The sequence below is a fragment of the Pan troglodytes genome, chromosome 3 (genome assembly GCF_028858775.2).
Source record: "Pan troglodytes isolate AG18354 chromosome 3, NHGRI_mPanTro3-v2.0_pri, whole genome shotgun sequence".
In the NCBI taxonomy this organism is placed as follows: domain Eukaryota; kingdom Metazoa; phylum Chordata; class Mammalia; order Primates; family Hominidae; genus Pan; species Pan troglodytes.
In genome coordinates, this window is record NC_072401.2 from 160,441,929 (window position 1) to 160,457,500 (window position 15,572).

The 15,572-nt window shown below is 39.3% G+C and overlaps 1 protein-coding gene across 2 annotated transcripts in view; it reads left to right on the forward strand.

Moving 5' to 3' along the window:
- The first annotated feature begins 121 nt into the window (after positions 1-121).
- Positions 122-15,572, forward strand: part of ETFDH (electron transfer flavoprotein dehydrogenase) — a 36,746-nt gene continuing 21,295 nt past the window's right edge. The window contains exons 1-5 of one of the 2 annotated variants that reach the window (XM_024356349.3): positions 122-497; positions 8,491-8,631; positions 10,212-10,441; positions 12,600-12,681; positions 13,107-13,225. In XM_024356349.3, the coding sequence (XP_024212117.2) occupies positions 464-497; positions 8,491-8,631; positions 10,212-10,441; positions 12,600-12,681; positions 13,107-13,225 (606 nt within the window). In that variant the 5' untranslated portion in view covers positions 122-463. Of the gene's footprint in view, positions 498-8,185; positions 8,207-8,490; positions 8,632-10,211; positions 10,442-12,599; positions 12,682-13,106; positions 13,226-15,572 lie in introns of those variants that run through there. The other variant, XM_063809977.1, reaches the window with a different exon arrangement.

The window sequence follows — 15,572 nt, forward strand, 5'->3', positions numbered from 1 at the left end:
AATTCACCTTAGGCAGCTCACGGCTCCTGCGCGAGCCTCCAGTAGATCTCGAAAGGCGCTCGTAGAGAAAACTACACCTCCCAGGAAGCCGTGTGCGTCACCCCGCCTTCTACTGCCTTTCACTGCGCGTGCGTCGTGCTGTGGGATTCGCGGACCCTTCTGGCCGCGCTCTGTTTCACCGCTCCCGGGCTGGGACTTGGAGTCCCTTATCTTTCCCCGGTTTGGTACATGACCCGGAAGCCTCGGCTGGCCGCCGCGTCATCCATGGCGCCGGCGCAGAGCGAGAAGGAGGTGGGAACGCCGTGAAGCAAGAGCGGTCGGCAGAGCGGGGAGGCGAACTGCAGCAGAGTTCTTGCTTTCCGGCAGGTGATGGCGCCCCCCGCGGCCTAGAGGTCCAGCGCCCGCCGCGAGCAGCGGACAGTCCTCCTGTTGTGTCCGACCGAGAGTCCTGGTGACTTTGAACATGCTGGTGCCGTTAGCCAAGCTGTCCTGCCTGGGTGAGAGGGAACAGGCGGTGGGGATAAGTGGAGGAGTTAGGGCAAAAGGGACAAGGCCGGTCCTGGGGGCTGTAGGCACCTCTCGCCCCTTCTCTCATCAGCTTTCTCAGGCTATCTAGGGCAAAGGTCACGCGCTGTCAGCCTGATGGGGGACCCTGGCTTCCTCCCTCTGGGGTTGCCCCAGTTGGTAGAATTAATATCTAGGCTAAAGGTCAAGGGCGGGGAAAACTTGTCAACACGCCCTCGGCATCACCACCACCTGTCAACACACACACACCTCGGTGGACTCCTGAACTGAGGCTTCCCAAATCCTGGTTCTAATCTTCAAACCTCTGTTGGAAATGGAAAAAAAAAAATCGTATTTGCCCAGTTTTTCTCCCTGGTCCTGACCTGACTTTCGTCTTCGCAGCCATTCTAGTTCAGTCTAAAGAAATTGAAGTCTGATCTGTCACATCATGGTTAACATTCATATGTTGACCAAGTCACCCAAGTGTATCTGAAGCCAGTTTTTCTGCGTTGTCTAAAATTAACTCTAAGGGCTGGGCGTGGTGGCTCAAGCGTGTAATCCCAGCACTCTGGGAGGCTGAGGCGGATGGATCACCTGAGGTCAGGAGTTCAAGACCAGCCTGGCCAACATTGTGAAACCCCATCTCTACTAAAAATACAAAAATTAGCTGGGCGTTGTGGCCCACTCCTGTAATCCCAGCTACTCAGGAGGCTTAGGTAGGAGAATCACTTGAACCCGGAGGTGGAGGTTGCAGTGAGCTGAGATCGGACCACTGCACTCCAGCCTAGGTGAAAGAGCCAGACTCCGTCTCAAAAAAAAATTAAATTAAATTAACTCTAAGGGCTTTATCGTGTTATGGGTATTCTTTGAACCATCGTGACAGATGAAGTTGGATGGTCTTTTTAAAGTTTTACTTAAATTTTTGTTGTTGTCGTTAATTCAAACAGAAAAGTTCCCTAAAGGATCTCATATTCTGTCATAACTGGCTTAATTTTTTTAAATCTTTAGTTTACTTAAGTTTTGGTGATAGAATCATTAAGTCTAAATATTCCAAATTCAAGGATATTCTTATGAAATTTCATGAAAGTAGAATTTTGTTAAATTTGGCTTCCATATATTAAGAAATTAGAACTTTGTTTAAATTTCATGTCACCCATGCATTTTTTGCTGCACTTAATGTATGGATAAGATGGTGTTTGGAACGTTAAAGTAGTCAGATGCTATCTGCCTTAGAGCCTAATTTAGATGCAATCAGCCTTGGGCCCAGTGCTAACCAAATTCCACTACCATTTCTGTTTTCTTTGGATGGCAATTCATTGCCATTTTCGTAGCCTGCTGGCATGAAAGAGGTAGACACCAATGTACCATCAGTGTGACTTTGATATGGTGATGCTATGAGTTCAGTGGACTTTGTGACCTCTCTTCTCAACCACGGAGACTGAATATTCAAATCTCTAAAGTGAGATATCAGATGTGTTTTCAGAAAAGGGGTAAAGGTTGTGACTTTTTTTTCCAGTCCTTTGGAGAAATTCAGACTACACAGTTCCAAATATTCTCAAGAAAATCAGTAGCTATACAAGCAGTAGAAATAGTTTGTCATATGTCAGTCATCAGTTTTCAGAAGTAAATAACTTCTATGCACTAAACTAGAATGCATTGAAAACTAAATATTTTAAATATTCGTTATAGTGTATTTGAACTCTTGAACTGAGTTCTAGAATATCTTTATGTATTTAATATACTTTTTTTTTCCAAAATTGAGGATAGGTGAATAGTTATCTAAGGCTTAAAAAGTGTTGCCAATATAGTTTTTTTGTCTTTTGGGGTTTTTTTTGACACAGTCTTGCTCTGTTGACCAGGCTGGAGGGCAGTGATGTAATCTCAGCTCACTGCAACCTCTGCCTCCCGGGTTCAAGTGATTCTCGTGCCTGAGCCTCCGTAGTACCTGGGATCACAGGCGCCCACCACCATGCCTAATTTTTGTATTTTTAGTAGAGACGGGGTTTTGCCATGTTGGCCAGGCTGGTCTCAAACTCCTGGTCTCAAGTGATCCTCCTACCTCAGCCTCCCAAAGTGCTGGGATTATAGGCATGAGCCACCATGCCTGGCCCCAGTGCTATAGTTTTTAGTATGCGTAAGTAAGTTCATTTCTTTGCCACTTTAAAAAAAAATGACCAAACACAGATTTTTATTGCCTTTTCACAGAAAATTACTCTGAAAAGCATTAATCTTTTATAGTACCATGTGTCAAGGACTATCTAATATTTAGTCAACAAATATGTATACCTAACATTAGGTTTTCACATACAACAAGGTCAGTGCTTTTGGAGCATGCTATCTGCTGGAGAATACAGACAACTAAAGACATTTATATTTTTACCCTTTTTTGGTCACGTAAATGGTTTAAATTTTTAGTCTAATGATATTGTAACTTTTTAGATTTTTATCATTCTTAGAAAATAACTTTGAAAATCCTAGATTCTAAAAAAAAAATTACCTGTTTTCTTCATAATATTTTTGTGTGTGGCTATAAATGCTCTTTTTTATAACAGCTTTAATAAATTTTAATAAGATATGTCACAAATCATACAATATATACTATTTAAAATGTACAATTCAATGGTTTTTAGTATAGTCAGAGTTGTGAAACCATCACTGCAGTCTATTTTAGAACATTTTCATCACCCCAAAAGGAAACTATTCACTCCCAAGCCCCTTCCAGCCTTAGACAACAGTTAATCTACTTTCTGTCTCTATAGACTAGCCTATTCTGAATATTTCCTGTACATGGAAGCATATACTATGTTGTCTTTTTGTGACTGGCTTCTTTCACATAGCATATTGTTTTCAAAGTTCTATGTGGTAGCATATATCAGTATTCAATTTCTTCTTATTGCTAAATATTTCATTATTTGGATATATCACTTCTTACCATTTATTGATCAACATTTGGGTTGTTTCTACTTTTTGGCTGTTATAAATAATTCAGCTGTTGGCCAGGTGTGGTGGCTTACACCTGGAATCCCAGCATTTTGGGAGGCTGAGACGGGCAGATTGCTCGAGCCCAGGATTTCGAGACCAGCTTACACAACCCAGTGAGACTGCTTGTCTACAAAAAAATAGAAACAATTATCCGGGCATGGTGGCATGCACCTGTAGCCCTAGCTACTCAGGAGGCTGAGGTGGGAGGATCACTTAAGCCTGGAAAGTCAAGGCTTCAGTGAGCCATGATCACATCACTGCATTCCACCCTTGGTGACAGAGTGAGACCCTGTCTCAAAAAAAAAAAAAAAAAAAAAAAAGTCAGCTAGGAACATTCATGTGCAAGTTTTTGTGTAGAAGTATGTTTTCATTATCTTAGGGATAGACTTAGGAATGGGTCACATGAAAACTCTATGTTTAACCTTTTGAGGAACTGCCAGACTGTTTTTCAAAGAGACTGCATCATTTTTGCATTCCCCCAGGAGTGTATGAGGGTTCCAATTTTTCCATATCTTTGCTAACTCTTGTTATTGAAACCGCCCAACAGGTTCTCCTTGCCCACTACCCAGACAGAGCCAATTTATCAAAACAGGAGAATTAGAATAGAGAAAGAGTTTAATTCACACAGAGGCGGCTGTACAGGAGACCATAGTTTTATTACTCAAATCAGTCTCCCCGAAAACTTGGAGACTGGGGATTTTAAGGATAATTTGATGAGTAGGGGGGTCAGAAAGTGGGGAGTGCCAATTGGTCAGGTCAGAGGTGAAATCACAGGGAGATGAGTTTGTCCTCTTGCACTGAGTCAGTTCCGGGGTGGGAGCCAAACGACCAGATGAGCTAGTTCATCGATCTGGGTGGTGCCAGCTGATCCATCAAGTGCAGGATCTGCAAAATATCTCAAGTAGTGATCCTAGATTTTACAATAGTGATGTTATCCCCAGGAGCAATTTGGGAAAGTTCAGAATCTTGCCACCTCCAGCTGCATGACTCTTAAACCATAATTTCTAATCTTGTAGCTAATTTGTTAGTCCTGCAAAGACAGTCTGGTCCCCAGGAAGGAAGGGGGTTTGTTCTGGGAAAGGGCTGTGATTGTCTTTGTTTCAAAATTAAACTATAAACTCCCAAAGTTAGTTCAGCCTACTCCCAGGAATGAACAAGGACTACTTGGAGGTTAGAAGCAAAATGGAGTCAGTTAGGTCAGATCTCTTTCACTGTAATAATTTTCTCAGTTATAATTTTTGCAAAGGTGGTTTTATTATTGCTTGACTTCTCGACTATAGCCATGCTAGTGGATGTAAAGTAGTATCTCATGTGGCTTTGGTTTGCATTTCCCTGATGGCTAATGCTGCTGAGCATCTTTTCATGTACTTATTGGCCGTTTGTATATCATCTTTGAAGAAGTGTCTATCCAGATCCTTTGCCCACTTTTTAATTGGATTATTTGTCTTTTGTTACTAGATATAAGAGTTCTTTCTATATTCTAAATATAAGTCCATTATCGGATATATGATTTGAAAATATTTTCTCCCATTCCACGGGCTATCTTTTCACTTTCTTGATGGTATCCTTTGATGCACAAAAGGTTTTAATTTTGACGAAGTGCAGTTTAACTGTATTTTTTGTTGTTGCTTGTGTTTTTGGTTGTTCTATCAAAGAAACCATTGCCTAAACCCAAGTGTTGATGAAAAAGCCAAACTCCATAAACTATTTGAAGAGATTAATTCTGAGCCAAATATGAGGACCATGACCCACGATACAGCCTCAGGAGGTCCTGAGAACATGTACCCAAGGTGGCTGGGTTACAGCTTGATTTTATACATTTTAGGGAGAGAAGTTACAGGCAAAGACATTAATCAGTACGTATAAGGTTTACATTGGCTTGGCCTGGAAAGGCAAGACATCTCAAAAGTTCACGAATTTGTGTTGGGCCACATTTAAAGGCATCCTGGGCAACATGTGGCCCATAGGCTGCAGGTTGGACAAGCTTGCCTTAAAAGGTATCAGACTCTTAGTTAAATCTCTCCTAGATCAGGAAAAGGCCTAGAAAGGGAAGAGAATTCTCCACAGAATGTAAATGTTTCTCACAAGAGACAGCTTTGCAGGGCCAGTCCAAAAATTATGTCCAAGAAATATGTTTTGGGGTACAATACATTGATTTCCTCTAGGGCCTGTTGTCATGTGATGTTATACCAGAGTCAGGTTGGAGTTGGTATCTTATTGCTACAAAGAGGCTGTTCTGTCAGTCTTAGGATTTCAATATTAATGTTAATGCTGGTCAGTTATGTCTAAACTCCAAAAGGGAGAGGGTATAATGAGGCATGTCTGACCCTCCACTTACCATCATGGCATGAACTACTTTTTTGGGTTTCTTTGGAATCCCCTTGGCCAAGAAGAGAGTCCATTCAGTTGGTTGGGGGCCTTAGAATTTTGTTTTTGGTTTACACAAGGTCACAAAGATTTACACTCATGTCTTCAAAGAGTTTTATGGTTTTAGCAAATACAGGGTTTGATCTTTCTTGAGTTAACTTTTTTATCACCATAATCTTCTTTTTAACTTTTTATCTTGAAATAGTTTTAGATTTACAGATGAGTTGCAAAAATAGTACTGAGAGTTCCCATATGCCCTTTGTTGAGCTTCATGTCTTATGTAACCATAGTATAATTATCAAAACTAAGAAATTAACATTGATGAAATAAAGTTAATTAAACTACAGATTTTATTCAGATCTTCTTTTTCTGTTCCAGGATCCAGTCCAGGGCACAAGGTTGCCTTTAGTTGGCAGGTCTCCATAGTCTACTTCAATTTGACAGTTCCTCTGTCTTTTCTTGTGTCCCAGGACCTTTACAGTTTTGATATGTACTGGTCGAGCATTTTGTAGAATGTCCCTCAATCTGAGTTTGTGTGATCATTTCTCATGATTAGACTGAGGTTAAAGATTTTTGGGGATAAATACCACAGAGGTAAAGAGCCCTTTTCACCACATCATATCAGGGATACATGGTATCAATATGTCTTATTGCTGGTAACATTAAACTTGATCACTTGCTTAAAGTGGTATCTGCCATATTTCTCTACTGTAAAGTTAACATTTTTCACTTTCCATTCTCTACTTGTTAGAAGCTACTGAATAAGTTCATCCCACATCACTCAAAGGGAGGAGAGAATTGAAGAATTTGTGGATATATCACCATCTTTTTTTTTTTTTTTTTTTGAGACAAGGTGCTTGTTGCCCAGGTTGGAGTACAGTGACGTGGTCCTAGCTCACTGTAGCCTCGAATTACTGGGCTCTAGTGATCATCGTACCTCAGCCTCCTGAGTAGGTGGGACTGCAGGTGCATACCACCACACCTAGCTAATTTTTTTACTTTTTATTTTTTATTTCTGTAGAGAAGAGGTCTTGCTATATTGCCTAGGCGGATCTTGAACTCCTGGCCTCATGCAGTCCTCCCACCTTAGCTGAGATTTACAGTCATGAGCCACTGTGCCCAGCCAACCATAGTCTTCTATACTTTGAACCTTCCCTAATAAAATCTTCGATCAAATATAATTCATTTTGACCTAGGGAGCAGAGTATACTTTTTGCTGAATGGCTTTCTAGCTATCTCTGCACCATTTAATGAGTAACCATTTCTTCTCCCTAATTTGAAATGGTATCTTTATTATATACCATATACCTATGTGTATTCTATTTCTGAACTCTTTATTCTTTTTTTAATTATTCTATCCCTTCTCCTATAACAGACTTCTAATGAATATAGCTTCAAATATAAGTTTCTATATCTGTCAAGAGTGGTTTCATGGGAGGATTCTTTGTCTTTTTTTAATGATAGGGACGATTATCAAGATGAACAGAGGCTGAGAAGGGAGTCAAAATTGAAGCTCAGAAGGGATGGTATCAGATGGAGGAATGTCTCTAGACAACGGGAGAGATAAGCCTTCTCATCCAGCTAGAAAGATTAACCCCAGTGGAGAAGAATATAGTCTGTTTCACTATATTCACTGAGTACAATCAACGGGAGAAAAGACATCTCTTCTGCTATAAACTGAGATAATGAACAAAGTATGGGCACAAATACAGATAATATTAGAAGTTACTGCCAAGGAGTTGAGAAAATTCCCATCTAATTGCTTCTGTCTTTATGAGGTTTGATGCTAGGGTACCTGCCCTGGATAAAGGAAAGAAGAGGTGGAGTTGAAGGTTTGAGGACAACAGAGAAGGTTCAGTGAACATTTTTGCAGATAAATCTTTGCATATTTCTGTTCATTTCCATAAAATACTTTTTGCTGACTCAAAAATGTATACATTTTTAAGGATATCAGAAGATACTGTGACCAGGTGCAGTGGCTCACGCCTATGATCCCAGCAATTTTAGAGGCTGAGGCAGGCAGATCACTTGAGGCCAGGAGTTCGAGACCAGCCTGGCCAACATGGCAAAACCGCATCTCTACTTAAAAAAAAAAAAATCCAAAAATTAGCTGGGTGTGGTGGTGCACACCTGTAGTCCCAGATACTCTGGAGGCTGAGGCGTGAGAATCGCTTGAAACCAGGAGGCAGAGGTTGTGGTGAGCTGAGATTGCACCACTGCACTGCAGCCTGGGTGACAGAGTGAGACTCTGTCTCAAAAAAAAAAAAAAGAAGAAGAAGAAAAAGAAGAAGATACTGCCTTAAGAACCTGACCATAAAACCAAGTTTGTGCTTAAAGCCATTGACCTAACACGGTGATTATACTACTCCATATTACTCTCAAAGTGTTCAGCTTTCATGACTAATCCATAGTTAAGCCTGACATGAGCTAAATTGAATAAATTTGCTTATTAGTTTTAAAATATTTAAGATTTGAAAACATTGCTTTATGAGAAAAAGCTATTCAAAGTGTTCACCTAGGAAAGATTATAGTATATTTCACTATACTCATTGAGTATAGTCATTCATTTATATTTTTTCAGTCTACTGAGGAAAACTAATTTTAAGGAAGATAATAATTTTCGTAATTTTTGTGCAGCATATCAGTGCTTTCATGCCTTAAAAATTAAGAAAAATTATCTACCTCTATGTGCTACAAGATGGTCTTCAACTTCTGCTGTGCCTCGAATTACTACCCATTATACTATTTATCCCCGGGATAAGGACAAGAGATGGGAAGGTAAGTAATAATTTGTGTATAATTCCTGAGACTTTTCTGGATACTTTGTTTCATTTTGTGGAGGAGAGTATTATATTTTTCATAACTTAAAAACATCTAGTAATATTTTGTGGCTTTACCAAGTCACATGCTGCATAATGACCCTTCAGTCAACAACACGACAATTATAATGGTAATCCCTTGACATTATAATGGAGCTGAAAAATTCCTATCACCTAGTGACATCTTTTAGAACATAGCTTCCAGACCATCGTAGCTCAACACATTACTCAATTATTTGTGGTGAGTCTGATGTAAACAAACATACTCTACTGCCAGTTCTTTAAAAGTCTACCATATACAATTATGTACAGTACATGGGCAAACGACTGTTACTGGTTTATGTATTTACTGTATTATACTTTTATCATTATTTTAGAGTGTACTCTTACTTAATTTTTTAAAAAAGTTTACTGTAAAACAGACACAGACAGGTCCTTCAGGAGGTATTCTGGAAGAAGCTACCATTTGCATAGGAGATGACAGCTCCATGCGTGTTATTGTCTTTGATGACCTTCCAGTGGGAGAAGATGTGGAGGTGAAAGATATTGATGATCTTGACCCTGTGTAGGCCTAACTAATGTGTGTGTTTGTGTCTTAATTTTTAATAAAAGAGTTTAAAAGGTAAAAGGAAAAAAAATTTTAAAAAGAAAGACACATAGAAAAATGATATAAAAACCATTTTTTGTACAGCTGTACAATGTGTTTGTGTTTTAGCTAAGTGTTATTACAAGAGAGTCAAAAAGTTTAAAACATGTAAAAGCTTATAAAATAAAAACATTACTGTAAGCTAAGTTTAATTTACTGACAAAAAAATTTTTTTATAAATTGCGTGTAACCTAAGCATACAGTGTTTATGAAGTCTATAGTAGTGTAATGTCCTTGTCCTTCACATTCTCACTGCTCACTCAGTCACTCACCAAGAACAGCTTCCAGTCCTGTAAGTTCTATTCATGGTAAGTACCCTGTACAGATATACCACTTTTAAATATTTTATACTGTATTTTTGCTGTACTTTTTCTGTGTTTAGATGTGTTTAGTTACATACATACTATTATGTTATAGTTGCCTGCAGTATTCAGTATAGTCAGTCACATGCTATATAGCTTTGTAGCCTAGGAGCAATAGCCTATACCCTGTTGCCTAGGTGTATCATAGGCTGTACAATTAGTTTGTGTAAGTATACTCTATGATGTTTGCAAAAGGGCAAAATTGCCTAACGATGCATTTCTCAGAAAGCATTTCTGTCATTAAGCGACTTGTGACTGTATTTTACACAAGTAAATATTTGCTAAATGTATAATAATAAATCTCAAAGCCAAGAATTAGTTTATGGAAACTGAAATAAAGTATGTACTGGAACAGAACCTAAGAATATAATCATACTAATACAGTAATATGCTTAATATAATTATTGTGCAAAACACAGGGAGAATTTCCATAAATAATACTCTGAAGCACAGTGGATATTTTTTAACTGTCATGTGATTTATCATGTGATTATTGGGTCATATTAATCCCAGAATTATTATTTCTCCCAGGAGTGAACATGGAAAGGTTTGCAGAAGAAGCAGTTGTTGTAATAGTTGGTGCAGGCCCTGCAGGGCTCTCTGCAGCTGTTCGTCTAAAACAGTTGGCTGCGGCACATGAAAAGGACATCCGTGTGTGTCTAGTGGAGAAAGCTGCCCAGATAGGAGCTCATACTCTCTCAGGGGCTTGCCTTGATCCAGGTGCTTTTAAAGAACTCTTCCCAGACTGGAAAGAGAAGGGGGTATGAAAAATTGTTTTTTATACAAAGTCTAATCTTTTGTAATTGTATTTCAGTAATTGTTCCCAAATTACTGGAATATAGGAAACCCTTTTCATGTAACTCTATCTTTTTTTTTTCTTTTTTTGAGATGGAGTTTCACTCTTGTTGCCCAGGCTGGAGTGCAATGGCACGATCTTGGCTCACTGCATCCTCCACCTCCCAGGTTCAAGTGATTCTCCTGCCTCAGTCTCCCTAGTAGCTGGGTTTACAAGCACCTGCCAACACTCCCAGCTAATTTTTTGTATTTTTAGTAGAGACAGAGTTTCACTGTATTGGCCAGACTGGTCTCGAACTCCTGACCTCAGGCGATCCACTCACCTTGGCCTCCCAAAGCACTGGGATTACAGGCATGAGCCACCACGCCCAGCCCATGTAACTCTAAGGGAATAATTATATACTTTTTAAATTAAAAAAAAATTTATATCAGAATTGTAATTTATGATATTAAATATTTTTGTGTAATGCTTTCTACATGTATTTATGTAATGGGTATATGAGAAGATAACTTGAGAAGACCTTTGAATATTTCTTGGGAGGCATTTTGTATTTTGAGGGTATTTTTAAACTTGTTCTTTAAGTCTTTGTATGATTGTTCTTAATAAAGTAATAATTTCTGGGACAATGCAATATCTAAAGCCAAAGAGGATAACCTAATTTTCTGAAGAAACATATTAATGTGGCTTCCCATAACCTAAGCAGAAAAACCACAGGTGTGATATACAGAGGACCAAGTCCAAGTTTTATTGTCTTAAATAAAATTTGTATGAATTTGGTTAAAATCTTAGATTGTCAATTTTTTCTTCTCTAAGATGGGTTATATTATACCTGTCCTACCTCCTAGATTAGATTATTCAGTGGTTGTGAATATACTTGCAAAGATCAAAAATTATATAAAATCTGTATTTTTTCCATATGGAATAAATTGAATTCCAAAAATTTCGTCTGTCTCTCCTTTCTGAAATATCAGCTCCCTTAAACTAGAAATACTTTAATTGGGCCCAGTTGAATTTATCCTTTTGATATTATATCAGAAATGGATATTATTGAATTAACACTGACATAATATCAATTCTAATAGAAAATGTTTTTCATGTTGAAGCCCTTTATTGCTTTGGCACCTTTTTTTTGAGACAGGGTCTCACTCTGTCACCCAGGCTGGAGTACAGTGGCACAATCATGGCTCTCTGCAGCCTCAACCTCCGGGGCTCAAGTAATCCTCCCACCTCAGCCCCCTTAGTAGCTGGGATTACAGGCGTGCACCACCACACCCAGCTAATTTTTGTATTTTTTTAGTACAGACAGGACTTTTGCCATGTGGGCTCAAATCCACTAGCTTCGGCCTCCCAAATTGCTGGGACTACAGGCCTGTGAGCCACCACACAGACTTTGGTGCCTTTTAATATGTATAGCCAGCAGGTACAGTGTAACAACATGTTAATTGTCTTTATCCAAAAGGAAAATAAAACTTCTCTTACCTTTCACCAACCAGGAAGTTTCAACTTAAGAGCCAAGCACCTTGGCTAACCTCTCCACAGAGACAAAAAGACATGAGGGTCACGTTTCAAAGGTGTTTCCAAGACTCCCAAGAAATATATTCCTGGGATGCAAAACTGGCAAGAGGTTTATTTAGATTTTTAAAAGATTCCCAGCCGGCCGGGCGTGTAATCCCAACACTTTGGGAGGCCAAGGGGGATGGATGACTTGAGGTCAGGAGTTCGAGACCAGCCTGGCCAACATAGTGAAACCCCCTCTCTACTAAAAATACAAAAATTAGCCCGGCATGGTGGCAGGTGCCTATAAGCCCAGCCACTTGGGAGGCTGAGGCAGGAGAAACACTTGAACCCAGGAGGCAGAGGCTACAGTGAGCTGAGATTGCACCACTGCACTCCAGCCTGGGTGACAGAAAGAGACACTGTCTCAAAAAAAAAAAAAAAAGATTTCTGTACATCTCAGACAGAGAAAGGATTCACAGTGACAAGTTTTATAAAGGAAATGCCAAAAGAAAATTAGGGGGGAGTTCTTTTTTTGTCATCAGAGTACATTTTATAGTTTTTTTGTATTTATATTTACACTTGCAAATATAAACTAAAAACATTTCTTTTTCTTCTTTTATTTCTAGGCTCCACTTAACACTCCTGTAACAGAAGACAGATTTGGAATTTTAACAGAGAAATATAGAATTCCTGTGCCAATTCTTCCAGGTAAGGTATAGTGAATATGCATAGAACTATGGAATTCCACAGCTGGAAGGAACTACATTTCATCTGACGAAATTTCCTCCTTTTACAGACGAGAACTGAGGCCCAGATATTTGAAGGACTTACTCAAAGCTATACAGCTAGCTGGTGGGAGCAGGACTAGAACTCAGTTCTTTTGTCTTCCAGTCTAGAAGAATTGAGATAGCCTTGTAAGCCAAGCAGGAATTTCTAACTTAGTGCTTTAATGTTGTTTGTAATGTAATAAATTAGAACTCTAGACCAAAATTGTAGAAAATAAGTTGAAAGTGTGACCATCAATGTAGCACTTATGTAGAAATACATATTGATTCGAAATTTTAAAGTATTTATGTTTTTGTAATGTCTTATCAATAAAAAGTCAGATTTATAAATTAAGCATATATTTATAGGGCTTCCAATGAATAATCATGGCAATTACATTGTACGCTTGGGACATTTAGTGAGCTGGATGGGCGAACAAGCAGAAGCCCTTGGTGTTGAAGTATACCCTGGTTATGCAGCTGCTGAGGTTTGTATAGTTTTGTTTTGTTTTAATATTTATAGGAACTCTCTTTTTTTAATAAGTGGAGAATTTTATAAAGTTGAAGAAATAAATATTTTTTAAAAGCCATGGGATTTTAGAATTATAAGATTAGAAGGAATCTTTAAAGTATCTAATCCAAAGAGTACTTGAATTCCTCATGTTGTACCCCCATCAAGTGATTGTCCAACTTATGATTGATCACCATAAGGGATGAAAAATTGTAGATTGTTGGTAATCTCTTCCTTATTTTGAACAGAACTTACCTATGGTTTTATACTATCCAGAACAAATCTATGCCCTCTTCCAAGGACAACTTTCTAATTATAATTATTCCCTGCTCTCTCTTCCTCCCTATCTTTACTCTGGAATTTTTTTTTATTTCCCAGTATAGGGGTGGTATAGGAGTTAAGGGAAAGGTTTGTCTCTGCCCTCTGAAGGTTCACCAGAAATGAACTGACAATAGACAGAGTAATAGGAAAGAAGCATACAGATTTATTTAACATGCATAAGCACAAGAGAATGATGACCCGATAACCCAGTGAGGTCCAAATGCTTATCTACCTTTCATCAGAAGGGAAGGGGAAATTGGGTGTTTAGCAATCTTGAAAGGAAGTGAATGATTTTTAGGGAAAATGAATGCACCCAAGACACAGAAATTAACTTGTAAATGATTCTCTTTGGAATTTGAATGAGCCTGAGAGGCAGGCATGATCTTATGAAAAAGTGTTTGTCTAGGTGTAGTTGCTTTTTTCTGTTTTCTTTTCTGCAATAGATATTAACAATAAGATTTCAGGAATGGGATGGAAGACCATTGTGTTCTCTTTGGCAGGTCCAGTCTTAAGGTAGAGAATGGAATATCAGAGAAGAGCCGCATCCAGTGCTTTAGAAGAGATAGGATTGAAAGACAGGAGGAGGGGAAGGTCAGAGAGACCTTGAAGCTGCTGCTTTGGTTTAGCATGCCAGAGTGCCATATTTTAGCCTATCATTTTCTGAGCCCCAATAGCCGAAAGGTGTGATACCCTTCCTCGCCCATCATAAGGGTCATAGCTGACACTCCTATAACAAAAGACAGGGTAACAAGAAAAACATACCGCATTTGTTTAATCAAAGTTTTACATGATATGAAATCCTTCAGAAATAAAGGCCCCAAAGACCCAGGGGAAACCATTTTTATGCTTAGGTACAATAAGAATGGACAGCCATGTTGAAATGTGATTAGACAGAAGGGTATGATCTAACGGTAGTAGACTGAGAGAGGAAGCTAAGCAAGGCCTGTCTGTTCACATTCTCTTTGGCCTTTTTGTGTAGCATTTCTTCCTCCGAGGTATGGCTGGAGCAGAACTCCTCTGGAGTGAGAGTTTTCAAGGGGAAAGGGAGAAGTAAGAAAATAACCTTTCTAGGTTTTATGGCCTGTATTAAGGGAGAGGATTTCTGGTTTCTATGACTCAACCTTGAGGAAGAGGAATCCTGGTTTCTGTGACTTGCTTTAGGGGAGAAAGAGGGATGGGAGAAGGTAAGAAAGACCTTGTTTCTGAGGCCTTCCAGTCTTTCTTCAGTTCCAGGTACTCAGCATAGGGGCTGAGTGCCAAGGTAAGACTTCCCCCTCGCCCTCTGAAGGTTCATAGAAAAATCGGCTCACAAGAGGCAGGTTAGCAGGAGAAAAGGCATACAGGTTTATCAGCGTGCATGAAGGGAATATTACAGAGTGATGACCCTGCCACACAATGGGGTACAGTTATATGCCTTTCTTGGTAGGGAAAATGGAGATGGGGAAGTATGGATGACTTTAGGGGGATAGTAGGTGATTTTTAGGGGAATTCAGTGGGCTTGAAGAACATACAGCGACCTGGGACAAAGTCTCTTGAGCCTGCAGAGGAAACAATGGTTTCTGACAGAAGCCTGTCCAAGTTTATTGACAGACTTCAGTCATTCTTCCTGCAATATGAGTTCAGTTCATGAAAACTCAGGAAAGGGACCAGAAGTAATTGTTTGCTTCTTTGGTAGGCCCGTATTTTAGGAAGATAAGGGAACTTCAGAGAACAACTTCATCCTGTGCTTTGGGAGAGACAGACGATTAAGAGACAGGGACAGTTGGCCAGGGAAGGTCAGAGAGACATTGAAGCTTCTTCAGTTCAGCATGTCAAAGCACCATATTTTGGGATATCGGTTTCTGAGCCTCAACATCGGCATGCCAGGGACATACTTTTTAGGGTATTATCTTATGAGCCCCAGCACTAGCTTAAATATTCTCAGTTCTTTCAGCCATGACGGTACATAATTTGAGTTTTGAGTTCTTTCAGTATTCTTGCTGCCCACTTCTGAATGGATCCTC